The sequence below is a fragment of the Populus trichocarpa genome, chromosome 7, assembly GCF_000002775.5.
Source record: "Populus trichocarpa isolate Nisqually-1 chromosome 7, P.trichocarpa_v4.1, whole genome shotgun sequence".
Classification (NCBI taxonomy): Eukaryota; Viridiplantae; Streptophyta; class Magnoliopsida; order Malpighiales; family Salicaceae; genus Populus; species Populus trichocarpa.
Genome location: NC_037291.2, coordinates 2,724,303 through 2,747,691, shown reverse-complemented (window position 1 = coordinate 2,747,691; position 23,389 = coordinate 2,724,303). Strand labels below are relative to the sequence as shown.

The following is a 23,389-nucleotide window of genomic DNA, read 5'->3' as shown; positions in this document are numbered from 1 at the left end:
GTGAAAACTGGATAAGATATTTTAACCTTCACTAGCAATATATAGGTAAAGGGGGTGAAAATTGTCTAATGTCAATTACTTATATTATAAAATTGATAAAAAAAATAAAACGATCTGGGACTCAATTGATAATAAGGTATTATGTTAAGGGTTAAATTGAGGTTTTCCAAAGAAGAATTCAATAACACGTGTCCTCCTACTCTTTTCACTATAAAATTCAGTGCCTGATTCTCATGATACGTATTAAAATGCCAACAAAACTAAAAAAATTCCTTATCCAAACTTCACTCAACTAACTGTAAACCACCGCCGCTATGTTCTTCCACGACGCCGTTTACCGGCGACTGGTGTCATTATTGCGGCCGTGGTTGCAAGAAGAACCGGAAATTGAACTCCAATTAGGGTTTATCAACTCTGAATTGACCGCAAAGAAGTTAAAATTCGATGTCTCTGCTCTCAATAATGAATCCGAATCCTCTCGGTTTCAATTTAAAGAAGTCACCGTTGATCACTTGAGTTTTCGCTTCTCCAATTGGTCTTCCCCTGCTTGCAAAATTGGAATTCGCGGTGTCAATATCACTCTTTTAGCTGGGTAAGTTATTTTATTTGTTTATGTTGTGATTGATTTTAACGTGAGTGTGAATTTATTGTGTTTTGGTTTTGTTTTTTTTTTCATAGGGAAGTGAAGGAGGAGGGGAGTTTGAGAAGGGCGAGGAAATTGAGTGAGGAAAAGAAGAAGGCGGTTGCCGGGTTTGATCCTGAGGTATTTTATTGTTCATTTTGCTGCTTAGAGAGTGTATATAGAGATCTAAAATTAGCTCAATTAAGTGATGCCTTGTTTAGTGATTTGATTGATTATGCTTCAGTAGGATCACTGAGATTTTTCGTGTGTGTGTTGGGTATTTGTTTTGTGGTGTAATTGTTTTTTATTTTGGGGAATACCTGCTCGCATGGAATACCTGCCTTGTATCTCTATCTGGTTGATTCAGTTCATTAGTGATTGTATTATTATTTTAACTTGTATCAGGTCTTGGCTATGTTGCTGAGTTTGTTTGGAAATGAAACTAATTCATTTATGCAAAGAAGAATTTTTTTTAGTGCGTCTTTTTGTTGCTAATTCAGCTTGATTGAGCTAGTGGATACCTGTTTACTTTTTTCAATTGGTAATGCCTGTTTACAATCACCAAGATGTTGGTTTGTGTACATCAGGGTAGTGCCTTGCATAATGTGCTGGAGAGGATCTTGCTTAACCCACCTTCAAGGAATTGGTTTAAAACCTCTCTGTTGAATCTTCTTCTCAAACATTGCCACTTACAGATTTCCGATACTAATCTGCAAGTGCAGTTTCCCGACTTGAATGACGCTGTAGTTTTTTTGTTGGAACTAAAGGATTTTAATGGAGAATCTGAGCACTCTGACCCTGGGTGTCTTTTAAGAGGGGTTGTTGGTGCAGTTTTTAAACCTCTAAAAGTGGTTTCTTTTGTTATGGATTTTAGAGGTTTTGGGTTTGCCTATAAGATGGAAGATCAGATAAACCACATTTCTTCTTTCACAGATCTGCTTTCTTGCATTAAATTAAATGACCTTCGGGTGGCAGACTTTAATATCCGTGTTCCAAAATTAAGTCTGTTGTTTTCTCCACTTGATCTCCTTGTTTTGTCAGCTTTTGGTAAACTATCAACGAAAGAACGAAAACATGTCAGAAGTGGTAGACAACTATGGAAACTAGCTGCAAACAGATTAGGATATGTCCCTTCCTCTCCCAGATTATCATTGCATAAATTAGTTGATTTCATTTGCCTCTGGCTACGTTATCAAAATGCATATGAGTATTTGCTGTCTCTGCTAGGATATTCTGCTGACAACTTATTAAAGAAGTCTGTTATTAAGTTGTCTGAGGACAAAATGTTTCTGAATTCTGTCAAACACAATTGGGGGGAGATTTCTGGCATAGAGAAGGAGTTGCCAGCCGAAGCTATTGCCCAGGCACGACGGATAGCACGATACAGAGCAGTCTCAAACATTCAAAATGGTAAAAATAGTTTCAAAGAATCTTCAATGGATAAACAAGTCAATGTTTTCTCCAAGATCCTTTCAGTATTCATAGTCATTTGGAATGTTATGTACAAGATTTTGCTCTCAATTTTACATTGTTTCTTTTTTATTATACTTTTCTTTCAACGACCAAAACTTGATTGGAATCCGGGAAACAATTCTGAAGATTACAGCTCCCGATATTGCTTCCTGCTAAACTTTGGAAAGATTTTAGTTACTTTTTCTTCAACAAGCAAGCACAAGAATGTTGATGAAAGAATAGAGTCCCATACAGGGATTTCATATTCTGATATACACTCATTCAGTCTATCGATTCATATGCTGTTACTTGCATATGTTGATGAAGTTTTTGAACAGTCTTTGTCTCTTTCCTGTGGGAAGCTGAAGGTTAAGTCCTCTTCTGTTATGGAGACTGCAATTGTGGATAGGAGTGTAAAGAATCCTTTTAGTTCAAAAAAAGTACGTCGGAAAGGGAGTGTTGATAAATTAAAAACTATCCTGATGGGTAAGCCTGCACAAGTATTTCTTCCTTCACAAACTAGTGAAACCAGTGTTGCAAATCCAGCTGAAGGAACCTGTAATCCATATTTGCAGACACTTATGGGAGAAATGTGGTTGGCTTGGCAAAAATCTTCTGCGGGATATAAGGATAACGAGATTGCATATTCTGAAACTCCATGGCTTCTTTGTGAGATTAAAAACTGTTTGATGGATCCAAACCTGAAGAGACCAGTTTCTGGGTTTTGGAAATGCAGTTTGACAGCCGGGAAATTAAATTTAGCTTTGGGGTATTCATCAGTATTGTCATTGGCTATACTGCTTGGCCAGATACAGCATGCTCTAAATTTGAATGAGAGCACTGGGAGGGCAACTGTACCTCTGAATTTTCCTCCAACCATTGAAAATCAGGAAGAAATTAGTTGGGAAGATAAATATGAGTTGTATTCTAATAGACTGAAGTTGACTTTTCTTAGAATGCTTCCGGAGAAACATATTGAACTTGGAGTTTTTGTAACTGGTCCTTGTATTGAAATGACACCGAGAAAGGTTGGACTTAACAGTGGGGATAAAGACACGAATCAGGATGATTTTCAACTTGGTTTTGATATCCAAAATATTGAGGTTGTTGTATGGCCAACCTCAAAATCAGATTTGGCATTAACTGGATGGTCAGAATCTGATGGTGCAGAACCAGAGAGCCACAAATTGCGAGAGCCTCAGATAATTGAAATTCCTAAACCAGATAATGAAAAGTATGCATCTGAGGGATGGATTTCACTTGGTTCTTACTTCAAGATTAGTGGTTTCGATATTTACAAGGGGAATTCAGCAGAAAGAGAACAAAACCAAATCTTTTCAATGAAGCCAATAGCTGCTCGGTTATCATTCTTCAGGTAGGGGATTCTAGCCGTTCCATTTGAATTTCATTTTCCCATACCAGGGACTTTGGACACCTTGATTTCTTGGTCCCATTTCCCTTGTTATTATCTGTTTTAATTGTTAAGTAATTACATTTATTCTTGTTTTCTCAAGCGTCTCTGCTTTCCATTACTTGCACATCATTTACAATCAAGGAACCTTCTTCTTTTTCAAATAATTGCTCCCATGGCTTTTCTGCTCAACATGGGGGAGATCTGTCTCATTCTTTTATTATTCCTATCCTGGGTGTTCATGGAATTAGATGTGTGGTTGCCTGTTGGATGAACTGTCTTGAAAGAAAAAAGACATCAGCATCACAGAATACCATCTGAGGATTTTTTTCTTGCTCTTTTTCTTTGCATGTATTCAATTTCTTTGAAGTACAAAAGCATATAAGAGCAAAATATCTAGCTTAATAACGAACAACATGAGGTGCTTAACGATTTAAAAAAGTAGAATACTGTGCATCTGATGGATATTTCCTTCTAGTTTTTTGATGAAGTAGATAACATTGCACTAAAGAACATTTTTAATCTCTCTTTGATACTGTTTCTTAATATACTAACCAAGCATCAATCTTGTCTTGATTTTTGTTTCAGGGAGTTTGTATATACGTTTAGCACGACTGTCATTGCTTTCTCAACAACTTTCTCTGTGACGGCTTCAGGATTTCATATTATATCATATATGGATGAGTTGTATGTTCTCTTTCAGGTGATTGTGTTCTTTTACTTTTCTTGAATAGATGTAGCTATATGGAATTGATCAAAGCACATGTTTAAATGCCAACACCTTGAATTTTAGTACTTGAAATATTATGCATTTAGTTGTATCCTGAGCCAATTCTCTGTGCACTCATTGGCTTTTCACCTTCTTGACCTCCTTTTTATTCTTTTAAGGCCTTTAAATTTAAAGAATGAATTTTCAAGTTGGAGATGCTATAAGGACAGTTGAAATAGTTTGTCTCAAAATAATGAGAGAGGACATTGTTGCCAATGAATTGTTGATGGATGTTCCTAGGAGATCTGAATGGACTGTTTTGTTACTAAGGACATAAACTTTATTGACTTTGACGTGGTATTTAATAGTTGCATTGGTGATATGACAACCATTGCTTTCTGGGTTTTGACATGATGACCTTGTGGTGATGGTAGCACCAATTTGTTGTTCTAGGATTAAGGAAACTATAACACCTAAGAGGGGGGTGAATTAGGTGTATCACTAATATTAACAAATAATACAAATTAATTCAAATAAATACAATAACCAGCAATATTATTAAAGTGCTTAAAATAAATAGGTAAGGGAGAGAATTTGCAAACTTGATTTTTAATGTGTTTGGCAAGTTTACATCCACACCTTAAGTACCAAACCGTACTTGAGTATTGTATTCTTTACCTTGTCCAAGCTTTAGAGTACAATGACCACTTGATGAATCCATACCAAGATTTTTACACCATTTGAAGATATTCGTTCTTCAAGATTTTTCTTCCACTTATAGATATGCCTTGTTCAAGATTTTTATGTTGGTGAAAATACTTCACCAAAACCAAGAGTTTTTTCCTAAGTCAAAGGTTTACAAGTGATTTTTGTTATCAAATGGATATTACAATTGAAACTTCTAGTATCTCAATATCTCAAAAGATAGTACTTATAGGATTAGAAAGTGTTTAAGTGTAGTGAAAATGAGAGTGTATACTCTTGTACTAGATTATGAAGGTTTGATTGCGCAAAAATGAGTTTAATTAAGGATTTATGGTTTAAAAGTTGTTTCGCTTATAAAATAGCTTGTATATGATATATGCTCGGATTCTCTAACTAATTTTACAATTAGACAAGCTATATATATATATATGTTTATAGCAAAAACTAGCCGTTACAACCCTATTGACGGCTGACCAATTCATATAGAATTCTAGTTTTGATAGATTTAGCCTAGGTGAATTCTTAGAACCGTCTATTAGGTTTTTAATCAATCCTTTTAAGTGTATATATAGTGAAGTGTGTGAGTTCATTTTAATTGTGCTATCAAGATAAGATATATAGATTTACATAAAGCACTAAAATGAACACTTAAATTCCAAGTCTTCACCTTGCTTTCTTTTTGGATTTCAATTTCTTCATGAAATCCTTCATAGTTGTTGATATGATCTTTATGTAAAACTTGTTTAACACTTGTTCTCAATCAAACATATTATTAGTCCAATTTTCATTTTACTGTTATCATCAAAATATATAAAAACATAAATGTGTAACCTAAAGGTCAACACAATTGATGCTACCATGTAGTAACATGAGATAGAAAAAAAAGGCTACAATCCCCTAATTGTTGTAAAGACCTGCCATGGCATTGGTATTTTAACTCCCATTTGCCTTTTCTTTTTGCTTCTGAAGGAAGAATACTTAAAATCGTTGAAAGTTTTATCGTAGTTTTTTTTTCCCCTTTGCTTAATGCAAAAGAAAGATATTGTATTTTGAAGTTACCTCGTGTCTTTGCACTTGTTTTTTTCAAATGGCATGACCGCGTCATATAATCTCTATCCAGGTGGTTGCAGGTTTGCTTTCAACAGTTTCGCTTTCATATGCTTTTAGGAGCTTTGATATAAGTGGTTTTATGCCTCTTCAAAACTTTGTGAGGCAAAATATGGTGTTCAATGAACTTGAGAATGATGAAATTAGTGCTGAAGGAGCAGCTTTGATTTGTAATAGCACTTTGGTCTCAACTACTGGAACCTTCAACTTCAAGTCGATGGATGTAATTCTTCAGAATTCTAGGATAGATGATAAGGAGGGAAGTTCTGTAAAAACATATGCTGCTATGAGCAACCAAATGGCTGGGCATGATTTGCCTGATTGTGGAATTTTGATTTCTGTTCATCAAACTCACGCAGAGGTATCTTTGGAAGAGCACAAATTGAAAATTCTCTGTGATTTGCAAGGAATTCAGTTTGTAATTTCTAGATATCCGGATCACATGCTAAAAAGTTTTGATCACTCTGTAGTTAGAAACTTGCTGCAGCAAACTGAGGGTGGATTATATGAAATATTTCTTTCTGATTTCACATTTACATTTTGGCTGGGTCAACCTCACAATAGTTTGAATAACTCGGTTGGTAAAACTTCTTCAAGTGGTAATACATCACAAACAGTGGACAATGCCCATTTGATCAGTGAGTGTGAAACATCAACTGCTCAATCCTCTAGATTCACTCAGAAGTCAGATTTTGCTACAGATATTACAGCTTCATCCCCAAGTCAATGGATTCTCGTAAATGTTACACTTGGTATAATTTTTGTGGCTAAGGGCTCATTAAAGAATTCTCTGGTTGGGCCAAATCAATTCAATAAGCTTACTGCATTGCTTGAAGTTGGGAGAAATCTTCAGACATTCTCTTGGGGAATAAAGGTGCTAATATCCTGAACTGCACAGATGCTATATCTTCTTTTTTTACTTGCTCATTCAATGAATTTATAGACTTTTGCACATCTTTTGTAGCGCTGAATTATTAGTTTATGTTTTGAAGCTCTTATCTGATTCCTGACTTATGCATGTTCATATCTGTTGTTTACTAATGGGAATGAGACATTATGCTATTGGACAGGGTGGCGTTCTTGTCCTTGAAACAGCAGCATTAACAATGTTTTTTCGGTGTGTTGTTTCATATCTCCAACGTATAAAACATCTCTTATCAATCATTAGTTCTTCTGTTAAACAAGCTGAAAATGCTGAAAATGAGGCCCAAGAGACGCTACATATGACCCGACAAACCAAATGGGAATGGCTTGAAGCTTCCACCATAGACGTGTCTCAGTTTTCTCTTACTCTTGTTGTTGAAGATGGCTCTGGTATAGTGTCCTTCCTTTTCTTATATGTGATACTTATGCCACATATTGCTTTTGAATAATTAGTTCATTTGTGTAGGAGGTTTTCAGGAACTTGTGATTGAGGTTGATGTCCATATGAAGTTCGAATCTGCAATTCTGCTGAGGAAATTCATATTTAACCTTTCCAGGATGGTGATCTTTTCTCAAGTTCATAGAAATTATGTAGAAAATGAAAATCATGGAAGTCATCAGAGCAAAATGTTGAATAATTTAGTTGCCTCTATATCAGCTGAAAAGCATGAGAATGATCATAAATCAAATCAGGTTTGGGTTGGCATGGGTTCTATTTCAGATTTTGAAATGACAATATCCTTGTCTGAAATACAGGTGAGCAATGCTAAATTTCTTTTGTTTCTTTCAAGTTTTGAAAATGCAATCCTTGGATAACTTGCTGCAATTTTCATACTGTCGGTGCTTCTATCACTGGAAGAGCATGCATGCTTTGTTTTTGATATCTCAGTCTAACTTGCCTTTTATATCAGATGATTTTATCCATGGTTTCATCCTTCTCCTCTGCATCCAACAAAGAGATAGGCAGTGACCTGAAACGAAGGCGATTGTCCAGTAACCAAGAACCTGACAACTGTTTGAAAGCTATGGTTCCTGATGGTACATGATGTGTATAAATTTTTTTTAACCTTTTGCAGATTTAAGGGAAACTGAACTAAATGTTATTCATGAGTTGTGTAGGAGCAATTGTGGCAATTCAAGATGTGCATCAACACTTGTACTTTGCTGTTGAAGAAAGGGAAAATAAGTATAGTTTGTTTGGTGTTATGCATCATTCACTTGTAGGGGAGAAGGCACTTTTTAGGGTAAGAATTTATTATTTCACATTTCCATTTAATTCAGGAGCTTAGAGTCTTGATTTGTGGCAATTTCTTGAATCTTATAATTTTTGTATTGAGTTGTATGCGTTTAGATGTTGCTAATTTTGTATCTGTGTATTGAATAGCTCTGTACACAACTTTAATTTTTAGATGCTTTCCTGTATGGTTATTACAATAGTCTGTCTAGCATGCAGCAGTGGCTTTCTTGCTCTTTGTTCCAGAAGATATTGTGCCCTTGTTCAACAATTTTGGGAGTCATGTGCTGTTTATTGCTTACTGTGACATTAGGCTTTGCTTTGCATAAACAAACAATTAGAACCTTCCCACTTTTTCGTATGTTGTTTGGGGAGAAAAGGAAAAGTACAGGCATTAAAACATGGGTGCCCATGTGAAATTATGCAATCTATACTAGAATCAGGTTGGGGGACTGAACATTTAATGGATCTTATAAGGTTCCATGACTGTATACTCACCTTGGATCTGAGGCTTAGAAATGTCGTTTTTTGGAGATTATTTTATGCATTCATTCATTTTATTGTAGCCTGTTTTTTCATTGAATAACCATTGTTCCATATCCATACATCGATCATTTAATTCTAGTTTGCATTTATATTTTAATTCTACTTTCCTCATGCTTCTTGTGCTATCAGTTGGTTCGAGAAGGTTATATAATAATTACCACATACCCACTTGTTATATACATGTTTCTTTTGTACTGGGTCCAAACTCAATGATATGGGGAAAGTGATCTTCACTGACTGTGAAGTTGGAGCACGAGCTCTTTTGAGTACACAGTACTGATCCCTAGTGTGCTAATGTTGTGAATTTTTTGGGGGACAGTTATGAGATGTTATTGATACTTTGCATACTTGTGTGGGAGTATAGCTGTGTAGCTCTGGGTAGAAAATATCACCGGCAGCCAGCTCAATTCTGAATCATGACAGTTGATGGGCGAGTCTTGTCCTATTGCTTTACAGCATTACTTACTGATGTGGCACCCTCGCCCTTCTAAACCTGATTCTGGAGCCAACCATCGTGTAACACTTGCACAAATCCTCTTCTTCAGGAGGAGGGATGCATTTGAACACTTCTGAGGATAACGTTGTTGAAGCATTCTATAATGGAATGATCTGTAATACCGGAAACTTTCAAACTCATCCTTCATTTTATTTCTTATTACACTAATAGGTTCCCTTTTGCACTTTGTCTTCAAACTTAACTACCATGATACAAGTGATGTAGTAGTGTAACCACAGCTCAAACTTACTTGTAGGTCAAGCACCATAAGCAAGGAATGTGGAAGTCATCAGTTCTGTGGTTTTCCTTGATATCATTGCATGCTAAGAACAATGTTGGCGAACCATTGCGATTGAACTATCATTCTGGATCAGGTTTTGTTGGGATCTCCAGTGCTAATGATAGTGGTTGGTCACTCTGGAGGATACTTCCTTGTGAGCCTGAAAGCTACAACAGTGATATTGATTGGGAGCCATACAATAAGTTGGTTAAAGATACTTTTTACCTGGTAAATAAGAAGAGTGACTCAGCTGTTGCATTTGTTGATGGAGTTCCGTTGTTTGTTAAAAAGCCTGGACACCCTTTCAAGTTTAAAGTATGTAATCAGTTTCCTTGGACGCATGAGGATGCAGGCAGAATTTCTGGGCAGTGCAGAAGTCTCCCTTGCCTTCAAATTAAAATTGACCATGTTTCTGTGACCATTGTCCATGAACTTTTAGATACAAGGGACAGGTTTCCACTTCTTCGTGGCTGCATCAGTAATACCGAACTTAATCTCCAGATTCTATATTATAAAACCAGAGTTATGAGCACATCAATTGCTTTGCTTGATTACTTTGATGCCCAAAAAAATTTGTGGTGAGTAGTAATTCCGAAGAGAATACTAGTCTATGCTCCTAAATTTGTTTTTACATCAAATTGATCTTCAATTTTATGCAGATTTGTATTAATTTCCTCGTCTATGCAGGAGAGAACTTGTTCACCCTCTTGAAATATGTACATTCTATCGTTCAGTTTTCCACATTCAGGATTCAGAAACTGTTCAGCATGGAGCACCAGTTCATTTCTATTGCCGAAGTAAAGAGGTCAGAATAATGACAATTGAGATGATATTTCTCTCCACATCTCATTCTCCTACCATTCATAGAATGTAAACAATATTTGTTCTTGCATATTGGCAGTTGGACATATCCCTAACTGAGCTCTCCTTGGACGTACTTCTTTTTGTGATTGGGAAATTACAATTGGCTGGTCCATTTTCATCGAGGAGCTCCATGATTTTGTCCAACAGCTGCAAGGTTTATACTTTATACTTTCTATTTAGCTGGTTTTCCCTATGGGGTGTGTGTGTGCATGCGCGCCCTTGCTGGTGTCATCTCCATGTGCCAAAACATGCTCATAAATCATTCCTTTTAGCTTAAGCTTATCCCTGAATCATTTTTTATAGTTTAAACAACAATTTGTTTCTTACTGTTATTTTAAATTAGGGAGTCCTTTCTGTAGGCTTGGGATCTCAAGGCCTTCCATTATTCATCCATGTGTGGACTAGCAATGGGCAACCCTATGCCCTCACCATCCCATGCTGTTCTTAACAACTTGCAGTTGGTTGCCTATTCCTTTTATTCGATACATCATGGTGCTAATCTGTGAACTCTGACTGCATACATGGATGTCTCTGTTTAGGTGGGATGGGGAGGAAGAAGGATGGATAGGGTAAAATGGAGGTACGAACCCATTCATCTGATTGTTTGGCTAACAAGGGAGGGAAATGATGCAACCAATCCACCCAATTTAGGACGATTGTAGATTACGATTTAGGAAGGATAGAAAAGATCCTTCCCTTCCATTCTTGGGTCTTTATCCACCATGCCAAACAAGGGAAGCGTCTCATCTTTCTCCTCTCATCCATCCTACTTTCCCTCACAACAAACAGAGCGTAAACTGACAATTGCTTATGTAGCTCTGTTAGTAGTGGTTATGGTGGTTCAGCCCTTGCATTCTATGTTATGGTCTTTTACATACAATAGTCGAAGCTGCTGATTACCAACTGTATGTTTTACAGCTAAGAATCAATCACATATGAATTTGATCTCATTCCGAAAGGATATCTATTTATATTCATCTCCAACTCTGGAATAAGATTCTAGCATCTATTTTATCTTGTGAGGAATGACATGCTTTGAAATGTTGTCTTTAACTTTAAGAGGTCCAATTTCACATTTTTCTCTTGCCTGTTGATGCTATTACTGCGATTTAAACAGCATTAATGATAACTGCTTATTTATTTTAACATCCCCCCCCCCCCTCCCATCCATTTGAGTGTAACATCCTGTTATATTCTTATAACCATCCTGCATCTTGTATACTTGGAAAGAGTTGTAATGGTGTTTACTATACCAGGTGGAAAACCAAACAGGTTTGAGCCTTATTTGTCACTTCTACAACAAGAAAAGTGTTACAATAGCCAGAAAACAGTCTGCTTCTGTTTCTTTAAGGTAACTTATTAGAAAGGTCTGTTTAATGGTTAATGGGTATTGCACATACAAAGATGCACATTCTTTGTTTGCATGTATTGAGTTTAACATTTGATTTATTAATAATCTCTTGTTATTAATGTTCTGAAGCAGCCAAATATTGGCAAATCAACCTCCAGAAAGCAAGTCACTTGTTACAATTCAGCTTTCTGATCTTGGATCTTTTGCTACTTCCTCACTTGATATTTCTATCCTAGAAACTCGAGTGCTTGCTTGGAGAACATCTATAGTGTCACTTCAAGGTATGTCACCACATTTATTTGAATGAAGTATTAGCAAATGTGTCCTGTTTATTGGTTTATCAAAGCAAACTGTCAGCTCTCCTGTCCTGCTTGCTTTACTGACTCAATTAGACATGATTGCTAAATTTAACTTCGTGACTGTTAGTTGTTTTTGCGTGAAACTGATTTTAATTTTCTTTTTCGGGGGATGAAGAAATGCAGCAATGGGAATTAATATTTGATTTAACTGCTAAATAATAATAGAATAAATACTAATATTCTTAAATAATACTAAAAATCTAGAATAATCATTCAAAGTTTAATTCACATTGCTGTCTTTCTTCATTCCCATCTATAAATTTCTACTAACATATTAAGGTATAGTCATGTCCATTATGGTTTTAAATTTTCTTTTATTTTATATTTTGACATTCGGAACATCTTTATGGATGTATAGCTTTTCTTTTATTTCTAATCCTTAGATCTTAATTCCTTGTGGAAGTATAACTAAATCTGTAACTATGGGATGAACTCTTGTGGCTTCTATAATCAAAAGCTATTTCCATGCCCTTATAAATTGCAAGGTTGCAATGTTGCTACGATTCTGTTACTAACTCTTGTGGTTTTGCATAAATTCTGAGCAGATGTTTTTTTTTCTGTGCATTTGAGTCACCTTTTGATTTGCATTGAAACAAAAGAGATTTCAGACATTGATATCATAGGACTTTTTTGTTAGTTACACTTGACACTTTCATCCTTAAACAGATTCAAGAACTTACCCTGGGCCATTTGTAGTGGTTGAGACTTCAAGGAAATCCGAGGTAATTCCCCTAATATCGCACTAAATGATCTTATTCCAGCGAAATTCTTATCTTTTTTTCTTCTTTGATTGATTATAGGATGGTTTGTCAATTTCGGTTTCTCCTTTAATAAGAATTCATAATGAAACTGAATTCTCCATGGAACTATGTTTTCGACGTTCTCAACAAGATGAAGATGTGTTCGCTCCAATTTTACTGAAGAAGGGGTCTTCTGTTGATGATTCCATGAAAGTGTTTGAGGCTATAGGTTCATCTGGTGGATTAAAGAAGGCATTAATGTCTTTCACTGTTGGTGTGCTTTCTCAATTCAGTACTTGAAATCAAATCTGAAAAATATTTTGCCATATTTGAAGCAGTATTTTTATTTCTTACCATGCATGCATCCTTCTAATCCTCTCTTTTCTTTGTTTTCTTGTCAATACTATCCTATCCTCATTATTGTATATCGTACGCAAGTGATACTGAGTTTCTTACAAGAAGCTATTATCTGTAAATATGTATTTATGGGAGAGTTTGCATGGAAGAAAGTTTGATGCTTGAGCTTGTTTTTGCTTGGTTTTTTACCCCTTAACCTTCCCAAATCTGTTGCCCCTTCCATTCGCACCTGGTCCAATTGGCACTGGTGACTGATAACAAGGCAATGGTTGGAGTTTGGCTATGCTGAACTTCTGAAAATCTTAATGATGAAAACGAATAGTTGGAGTTTGCTGTGCAATATCTTAAGGAAAATTGTGAGAGGGTTCTGTATCATATTGGAGTGAGAGATTTCAGATAAAATTCAAAACTCAATCATAACTTTCTTTGATATTGTCTCTTTGTTTGTTTGTTTGTTTGTTTGTTTTCTTTTTTATAGCAAATTAATAGTAATTAAAGTTTCTTCATTCCTAGAATGGTGGTTAGGAGGCATGGGGCCTAGTTCATGAATCACGCTACTGGCAAAAATTAATGGCCAGGATTCTCCATGGTTCTAAGTTTATGGCAGGTGTCTTATTGTCTCAGAATAAGCTATCTTGTCTGCTTGCTTGTTTCTTTCTTGTTGAACATTATCAAGTCTTTCTCATAACAAACTTGTATCTGGTAATTGATTTGCAGGAAACTTCTTATTTTCTTTTAGACCTGAAATCACAGATGATTTGATAAATTCTAAGAGTCCTCTTTCAGCAGAATGGTCAGACGAGCTTAAAGGGGGAAAGGCTGTTTTCCTTTCTGGAATTTTCGATAAACTAAGCTACAAAGTCCGCAAGGCATTGTCCGTTGATACAATTAAATGTTCCTTTAGCACTGCTGCTTGTACCCTAAAATCTGGAGACGCGCATGCTACTAACCTGCATTTTCTTATTCAAAGCATTGGAAGAGATGTGCCTATCATACAGCCTGATAAGTCTAGTGGTAGTTCTGATATGACTTCAGCTGTTGCATTACAGGAGCAGAAGGAAATTTTTATACTTCCTACTGTAAGGGTGTCCAATTTACTGCACTCTGAGATACATGTGCTTTTGACTGAGAAGGGTAAAATCACAAAATATGATGTATTTATAACTTCTTTTTTTGCTGTTTCTGATTCCTACTAATAACTTTAATCTTGGTGCAGGTCTATGTACTACTGTTGGTAGTGACAGTTTTGGGAAGCAGGCAGCCATACCACGTGGATCAACAGTTGACTTTTATGCTAATCCTGCTATATTATATTTTACTGTTACCTTAACTGCTTTTAGTATGAGCTGCAAACCAGTGAACAGTGGTGATTGGGTCAAGAAGTTACTTAAGAACAAAAATAAAGTGCACTTTCTGGACATTGATCTGGAGTTTGGTGGTGGAAAGTATTTTGCATCACTAAGATTGTCACGTGGGTACAGGGGCATATTAGAGGTTGTTATGCATTTATTTATCACAAAATGTGCAATTTATTTGGCATATATTCTAGTTGCAAGAGCATGTGTTGCAAATAAAATGTCTAGCCACTCGCAATCTCTCATACAATGATTTTTTTTTTTTGGCAATTTCTTATGCTCTACAAGTTCTTATGCACATCCAGTTGGAAGAACTACAGTTCATTTTGGTGGAAGACTAAACCCTATATTGTTTGCAGGTTTCTGTCTTTACACAATATTCCTTGAAGAACGACACTGAATTTTCACTCTTTATGTTTGCACCACATCAGAAGCCTCTGTCTAGGTACTTATTAAATCTGAGGATACGAAATGTACTCTTTAAGAATCATGTTTGATAATTTACATTTTGATGGCGGTGCTATTTGCAGGGATGAGGTCAGGAGATTCGGTTCCACCATTCCTCCTGATTTGGGATTATTTTCTCCTCCTAACTCAATAAGATCATGGTTTTTAAAGTAAGATTACTCCCTTGCTACTGCCATATAGCAGTATAAAGTTCTTACTCTGTCTATTGATACAATAAAATTGCTACATTTTTCTCTTATGGGCTTATAATAAACTCAGCTGGTGCTATCAGATCACACAAGACGCGGCTTAAATTGTTAGAGGACTCTGCATCTGAGGCACTGTTAGACTTGGATGCTCTGTCTGGCCTCACTGAGATAAGCTTGGACAAAGAAGAAGGGTCTGGAGAGAAAAGCATTGTGAAGTTTGGGGTTTCTGTGGGACCCTCTTCGAGTAGTGTGATGGTCCCATCACAGATAGTGACTATGGTCCCAAGACATGTTGTATTTAACGAGTCAGAAGAACATATCACTGTCCGTCAGTATTATTTGGAGGTCTGCTCTCTGTTCAATTCTAGATGGTTGTTGTTAGGTGATTTTGTACAACTTGTGATCTTACTGGTTTTTCTCTCTCCCCCCCCCCCCCCCCCTCCCAAACAATTTTCAAGAAGGATGAAGTGACAAGCCTTGTCCACATTAACAGTAAACAGAGAACAGCACTAAAGCTTTGGAATGGAATTAGCGAGAGGAAAGAATTCAGTTTATTCGAGAATTTCATCAGGAAGCATAGAAATGATATCGATACTTCTTTAGTATATATCCAGTTTCGGCTGAATGACCCTGAATCTAGCTGGTCAGGGCCAGTATGCATTGTTTCATTAGGACGGTTTTTCATAAAATTCAGGAAACAATCAAATCAAGATCAAGCATTAGACAACAGTGCATTCGAATTTGCTGCTATTCATGTGGTTGAAGAAGGTTCTACTGTTGGTGTACACTTCCACAAACCACCAAATGTTACTCTACCATATCGGATTGAGAATCACTTGCATGATTTATCTCTCACTTTCTGTCAAAAGGTGGTAGTGTTACCTGATTTTGCTTATTCTTGACTCCAATTCCATTCCTATCAACTAGAAACATTTTGTACCAACTCTCTATTGATTATGGTTGGAAACGTTTTCAGGATTCATCAGAGAGAGAGATTCTTGGATCTGGCTGTAGTGCTTATTATGTCTGGGATGATTTGACTCTTCCGCGTAAACTGGTTGTTTTAATCAATGGTAATTACTGCCCTGCTATATCTTAGGAACTGTTGTTCATGGCTGCATCATGTGTGGTAAGGGCCACATATTTATTGTTGTCCATATAGTGGCCTAGCCATTACCTATAATGGTCAGAGAAAAAAACAATTTAGCCAGCACCTAGTACTGGGTTGTTGCTGTCATTGTTGCTAGTATCCTTAAGGTACATGAATTTTATTTTCATGCAGATCTTCAACGTGAGATAAACTTGGATAAGGTACGGGCGTGGAAACCTTTTTTCAAATCGACAAAACTTCGAGGATTGGCATCTCATTCTTTTTTGCACAAAGAGTCCAGAGACCAGAAAAGCTACTTTGATAATTTAAACAGCATGGATATTATGAAGGTGGGGTATGAAGTATATGCTGAGGGTACCACACGAGTTTTAAGAATTTGCGAGTTTTTGGATAGTCACAAGAGAGATAGATTGTCTCAGTTACGTGCCAAGATCCAAGTGAGAGTGTTTCATTTTGCAATCCACTTTCTTGAGCATGAAAAAAAGGTCAGCTACCTTAACCTTCCATCAAAAGGATGCCTTTCCTTATATGTGATATTTCCCTCTTCTGACAAGTCCGAAACGAGTCTAAAAATTTTGCTTTACTTGTTTGATGACTCTGTTACACAATGAGGGAGAGAGTATGGGTTCTTTCATTGATCTCATGAATCCTAATTATTTCTTTTTTCTTTTATTATTAGACCTCATTGACTTTCTCATAAAGAAACTATTTAAAAGTTTTTTGGCAATATCTTAACAACAAATGACATGGTTTCTTCTTGATCTAGTGACTTCTTACAACGTGTTATTATTTTAAGGATGTTGATGAGGTTGTGGATCTCACTTATACGCCACTTATAGTTGCAAGGCTTGGAAATATCAGTGTGGACTCAGTGTTCACTGATCTGAAGAAATTTAACCGGATCAGTGTGCAGGTAATAGTTTTAACATAGGTTGCCCACAGATCTCAAAATCTCTGCCTACTAATTTCTGATTCTGGAAGGTTTTATAATCAGTTAAAAGTCAGGATCATAGAATTTCAATAATGTTGTGCCTGTACTTTCAAACAATGCAGTCATTAAATGTGGATCAGAAGTGGTTAGGTTCTCCTTTTGCGGCAATGCTTCGCAGACATCAATCAGACTACAGTGACTCAAATGCTTCTGTACTCGAATTTGTCCTTGTCCTACTTTCAACCAGCTCCAATGTTAGGCAAGTTGAATACTCATCCATGATTCTGCAGGTATAATAAGGCGCTACACATGGTGTTTTTTTCATATGTTGGCCAGAGCTTGTTGGTTACAATTCTTTTGTTTCTACATGTTTCTAATGAAGTTGAGTAGCCTAACTTCATGACTTTGTTGTCCATAGCCAATTGATTTGAATCTTGATGAGGAAACTTTAATGAGAATTGCCTCATTTTGGCGTACGTCTCTCAGTGACAGCAGTACTCCAAGTCGACAACATTACTTTGATCATTTTGAGATCCATCCAGTGAAGGTTTTGTGCTTTTAACTCTCCAATTATAAAATACTTTTGCCGCAGGTACCTAACTGTGTTCCTTGGTTAATCTGACTGGTGTTTTGGTAAATCTTGTAGATTATTACTAATTTTCTTCCCGGGGACACGTATTCAAGTTATAATTCAGCACAGGAGACCCTAAGGTCCTTACTGCATAGTGTAGTAAAGGTGTGACTCTTTCTCTGTATGTAAGAAAACATTTTCATTTATCTCCATACATTTCGGCATGTAAAGCATAGGTGCTGCTATAGTGTGACGTGTTTGTTTTCCCTTTTTCCTCATCTGCAGGTTCCTCCCATAAAAAATATGGTTGTTGAACTCAATGGGGTACTGGTTACTCATGCTTTAATAACCATGCATGAATTGTTTATCAGATGTGCACAGCATTATTCATGGTAAGCCTACTCGTATTCTTTTGTTTTTATACAGTATGTGTTAAAGTTTTTACAATAATCCAGGTATGCAATGAGGGCTATCTATATTGCAAAAGGAAGCCCTTTGCTTCCGCCAGCTTTTGCATCCATATTTGATGATTTGGCTTCGTCTTCTCTCGACGTCTATTTTGATCCTTCACGTGGGTTGATTAAGATTCCAGGTTTCAATTTAGGTAATTGATTGGCATTACTTTTTCATCTTTCAGAGGTTGTGATGTACTTTCTAGGTAAATTACAGTTTGCTCCCATCATCCACGTTTGCAATATCCAATCATTTCTGTTCCTGTTAGTAGGGCAGTTGCATGTGAAAAGCCCTGCACAAACCATATGCCATTTGACGATATTTGTGAAATACACTTGTTCCCCTATTAGACTTTGTCTTCCTGTGATCAATGTTTTCTTACCATGTTGTGAGTTTACTGCTAGCCTCTACAAACTACAGTGTATAAACTGGCCCAACCCAGTGAACGATCTGCCCTTTTCCTGGTTTCCTGCTTGTGCATTTTTATTTGCATAATGCAAAAGTAGCTCAAAATAAATAGTTTTTTTCAAGAATTAACAAATTATATTGGTATCAATGATATTATCATCATTATTGTCTTTATTTGTCAAGTTGTCTGATCTTGATAAATTATTTGGTAGATCTATTTTGTTCTCTTTTTCCATTTGCATCAGTGTGAGTCCATTCATGAGTTCAAATTATGGTGGTTTTCATTGGTTCTAAATTCTTATACTCAATTGGTCCTCTGCTTCTGGAGGACAGGTGCATTCAAATTCCTCAGTAAATGTATCAATGCTAGAGGGTTCTCGGGGACAAAACGCTACTTTGGTGACCTGGAAAAAACTGTATGTTTGTTGCTTTTTTCAGTTACAGATTAAGTTTCCATATGAAAAAAGCTGTTAATTGCATGATGGTTCTGCAGTTGAGAACAGTGGGATCCAATATGGTGTTTGCTGCTGCCACTGAAATATCAGACTCTGTTCTGAAGGGAGCAGAAACAAATGGTTTTGATGGAATGGTATCAAATGTCTTCTCTCTGCTAATACTTTTCCTACATTCTGCTACTTCTCCATGTTAATTCTACAATTAACCATTAACAAGATTGGAAAGTGTAAATAACCACTTGGAATTATGAATGTTGGCATGTTCTCTTTCCTTGGTATTGTCAAGGCTAGTGGTTTCCACCAAGGGATTCTGAAATTGGCTATGGAACCATCACTACTGGGGACTGCTTTAAAAGGCGGCGGCCCAGATAGAAAGGTGCAGCTTGATCGAAATCCAGGCATTGATGAGGTAATCAGCTTTGATGTGTTATGCAGAAATGGTTATACAAACTTTGTTCTGTAGATAAATTGATTTGGTAAAGCAGTCCACTCCTATTCAAATCTAATCAATGTGCACAGTAGGTCAGATATGTGGTAAGGTCTCCATCTTGTACTGAGTTGATGAAGAATCAGTTGTAAATATGCACGATTAAGAAGTTGGGCGTCAAGATTCTGTCTTTTACTTGCATTTTATGGCTGCAAGCAGAATACAGAGGCTAACATTTTGATAATTTTATATCTGTCATTGGTCAATCGTTATTCTTTTGGAATTTTGCAGTTGTATGTCGAAGGATACTTGCAAGCAATGTTGGATACAACGTACAGACAAGAGTATCTTAGAGTCAGAGTGATTGATGATCAGGTAATTACTGAAGGGAGATATTAGGTTCATTGATTCTTAAGATAATTGGAGGGAAATTTTTTTAAAAAAAAAATGACTTATGCATCAAATTTTTTGCGAGCTAATAATATAGACTAAAATGTGAAATGCTATGTTCAACCTTGAGAATCCAGAGTCTCCAGACTCGCCTATCTGCTGACCAGATTGTCGAAATTTATTGTACATGCTATGGATCTGCAACTTGTAACTTTTACTTGATGATGTTAGGAACCTTAATGCTATCCTATTCTGATGGGTTTTTTTTTGTGTGTGTTTTGCTCATTAAGTTTTGGTTGTATTATTTATGCATTCAGGTTTTCCTTAAAAACCTACCCCCGAATAGTGCCCTCATAGATGAGATCATGGATCGTGTGAAGGGATTCCTGATAAGCAAAGGATTGCTGAAAGGTGATCCTTCAACATCTTATCGCCCCTTGCGTCATCTTCAAGGAGAGAGTGTAAGTATCCCTGAATTTTGTATCCGTTCTTTTCCTTTTTATTAGCATTTTGCGGGTCAATATATATTTGGATATCACACCTTCGAGTGAAATCTTCTCATATTGAAATACCATGGATTATCTACCGGCTATAATCTCGTATTATTAATTAACGAATTCTCTTAACCATTACCTTAATGTTTGCTTTAAGCTGAATCCTTTGATGTGTAATAAATGTCTATTTTGGCACCAACTTCACCATAGAAATCATATGCAAAACTTATTACAAGCTGATTTAAATGGTTGCATTTGTCTTTCTTTCTTCCTTTCAATGTTATGCAATGATTTGTTAATTTTAATATCATGCATGGTTGCTTAGCCTTTCAAGTCCATGACCATGAGTGTCAATGTCAGTGCACCCATAGTCGAGCTATGCATATGGACCATGCAGTCCTATTTGCTTATCACGCCTTGAAGAATACAGCACGCACTATTTCATCTTCAGAAAAAGTTTAATGTTGAGAATCTATCACAGGAATGGAAAATTGGACCAACAGTGTGGACATTGTGTGAACATCTTGTTGTGAGCTTTGCAATCCGCATGCTGAGAAAGCAAACTGGAAAATTCGTGGCCAAGATTAATTTGAAAAAAGAACCAGAAAGCGATGATGGCAAAGCAATTGTCCCTGCAGACTCCCGTGAACAGGAGAAGAAGGGGAAGTTTATATGGAAACGGGGCATTCGTAGCTTTGTGTTTTCAGGCATTCTTGCATATATTGATGGAAGGCTATGTCGTTCTATTCCTAACCCTTTAGCACGACGAATTGTCAGTGGCTTTTTGTTCAGCTTTTTGGACAAAAACGATAGTGGATAGTAGAAGGATTTTACGGATGCACTTCTCATTCAGTTTCATATAATGTTCCTCTCTCTCTCTCTCTCTCTCTCTCTCTCTCTATCTCTCTCTCTCTCTATATATATATATATATATGTATATCTGTTAGTATACTATTCAACAAAGGCTAAAAAACCCAAGAAAAACATAGAGAAGGGATATTGATTAAAAAAATAATTTAAAAAACAATCCATTAAAAAAATAAAAATTTTGAAAAAAAAAAAGCAATGAAGCCTATTAGTCCTAGTAAGATAGGTTGAGTGCATGGCCAAATCAAGTAAAGGCTCGTGCGCGGGCCTATAAGACTAGGCTAACTCGCGTGGCCTTTAATTTTTATTTCAGTTTAATGATTGTTCGCTTCAATTGCTTGGAACTAAAATAGACGACGCGTCGTCTATAAAAAGCAGGGTTTTTTAATCCAAAAATCTAATTTCAGTCTATTTTTTTATCCAAAATACCTCGGAAATACTCTAGGAACCTCGTTAAGTCAATCCATGGCCTCCAAAATCATAACAAAATGACCCAAAACGTGAAATCATGCTGAAACTAAAAATCCCCCTAAGCGCAAATCTGCTTTTTTAGGTGTTGTTAAGGTAAAAAAATTTAATATTAACTCCTCTTCTCATATGGAACTTTTTGACATAAAAATTGATTATTTTGGTAGCCAAAATCTTCCCCAACAACTCTTTCTAAGTTGTAATCCAATGACTCTCTCTTCCCTCCACCCAAAAAATAATTAAAAAAAAATAAAATTTGGTATCAAAATGTATTTTTTAAAGATTATATGGATCGGTTACCGAATAATTTAAAAAGATGGGAGACTAAAATAAGCTTTACAAATAAATTGCAAACATGTCATCTATTTTACTTATTTTTATCATTTTAGTTCTTTGTATTTCAATTCAACTCTCATCTCAAAAAAATATGCAAAATGGCTCTTATTTTGGCTAAAAAAACTCAATTATGCAAAAAAACAAATAATCAAAAACCAAATTAAAAATTTTAAGAAATTTTATTATTACAATATATAATGAATTATGAAATGAAAAACAGTAAAATATAATTACAGTATTTTCTCTACTTGCTTTAGTTTTTGTTAATCAATACTTATGTTGTTGATACAAAATCCGGCGAGCAGTTGGCTGATAGGATGTTAGGTAATGATAATGTCATTATTGTGATGGAGACGGAGTACTGTCAGCTTGATTTCTGCTTCGGAACTTGTGGAGGTCTCATGGTTACTCTATCAGTACTATCCTTGCTGCAAATTGCAAAATAACCTAAGTCCTAAAATATTGATGGGGCACAAAATTCATTGGCTCAAAGTTTTTTTTTTTTTTTTTCAGAAAGGGCAAGAAATAGTTAGGCTACTTGGATTGTTGACTCGTGCTTCTTCCACGTTAGATTAAATTTTTATTTAATGTAGGAAAATATTCAGGAATTTCTAAAATGTTTTTCAAAAAGAATTTTTTATTATAAATTTACAATTCAATGTATATTGGACATCTTTTTTAAATATTAAAATGATGATATTTTATATTTTTTTTAATAATGATATGATAACATATTAGATTGAATTGTGCTAATTTGAATAATCTTTTAAATTCATGATTTGGGTCATGAGACCACTATTATCTCATATATAAAAAAAAAATCATGAATCTCAAATCTCAATAAAAAAAAATAATATCAAAGGACGAAACTGAAAAAAAAAATCACTTAAAAAAAAGACAAAAAAAGTCACGAGTTAGCATGGGTTAACCTTTTAAATCTGCTATTTGGATCATGTGAACAAGATAATTCCCTAGAAAGAAAGAAAAAACTATGAAGCTTAACTTCAGACTGACCTAATATCGAATGATGAAATTGAAAAAACAAACAATTAAAAAACAACAAAAAAAGGATCAAAATCAATCCCGTTAGCCTGTAAAATCCATAACCCAGGTTAAGAGGCTAGGATAAGCCCACAAAAAAAAAAATAACAATCAAGTTTAATTCTCAACCAATTAAATGTTGAAGGATGATTTTGAAAAAAACATCAAATAACAAAAAGTACCCCAAAAAATAGACTCAAGTCAACTTGAGTTAACCTACCAAACAAGCGACCTGGGTCACAATACTAAGATAGCCTCATAAAAAACAA

The 23,389-nt window shown here is 35.8% G+C and overlaps 1 protein-coding gene across 11 annotated transcripts; it reads left to right on the top strand.

Moving 5' to 3' along the window:
- Nucleotides 1-235: 235 nt before the first annotated feature.
- On the top strand, nt 236-21,281 carry LOC18101202 (uncharacterized). Of its 11 annotated transcripts, none has more exons than XM_024605597.2 (36): nt 237-592; nt 679-763; nt 1,210-3,449; nt 4,074-4,188; nt 6,020-6,880; nt 7,077-7,320; nt 7,397-7,686; nt 7,842-7,968; nt 8,050-8,174; nt 9,463-10,064; nt 10,174-10,291; nt 10,388-10,504; nt 11,607-11,701; nt 11,834-11,982; nt 12,727-12,782; nt 12,861-13,074; nt 13,875-14,291; nt 14,374-14,651; nt 14,872-14,957; nt 15,043-15,129; nt 15,252-15,513; nt 15,630-16,037; nt 16,145-16,241; nt 16,451-16,764; nt 17,076-17,192; nt 17,333-17,500; nt 17,629-17,757; nt 17,857-17,946; nt 18,067-18,173; nt 18,237-18,385; nt 18,976-19,058; nt 19,136-19,231; nt 19,384-19,506; nt 19,816-19,899; nt 20,232-20,375; nt 20,890-21,281. In XM_024605597.2, exons 1-36 carry the CDS (start codon nt 315-317, stop codon nt 21,226-21,228), a joined length of 9,294 nt encoding a protein of 3,097 aa, XP_024461365.2. In that variant the 5' UTR covers nt 237-314; the 3' UTR covers nt 21,229-21,281. The 11 variants fall into 11 exon arrangements, 9 of the variants coding, with proteins under 9 accessions (XP_024461369.2, XP_052310397.1, XP_024461365.2 ...); XM_024605595.2 differs by having other exon boundaries at nt 15,627-16,037; XM_024605598.2 differs by having other exon boundaries at nt 11,831-11,982; nt 12,861-13,038; nt 15,627-16,037.
- The last annotated feature ends 2,108 nt before the right edge of the window (nt 21,282-23,389 follow it).

Bases quoted from the DNA above. Each gene is read 5' to 3' on its own strand.
- LOC18101202 (XM_024605594.2), top strand. From the start codon at position 315: ATGTTCTTCCACGACGCCGTTTACCGGCGACTGGTGTCATTATTGCGG. The intron at 16,765-17,075 runs GTCAGCTACCTT...TATTATTTTAAG, and splicing joins TTCTTGAGCATGAAAAAAAG to GATGTTGATGAGGTTGTGGA. The intron at 17,193-17,332 runs GTAATAGTTTTA...CAAACAATGCAG, and splicing joins TTAACCGGATCAGTGTGCAG to TCATTAAATGTGGATCAGAA.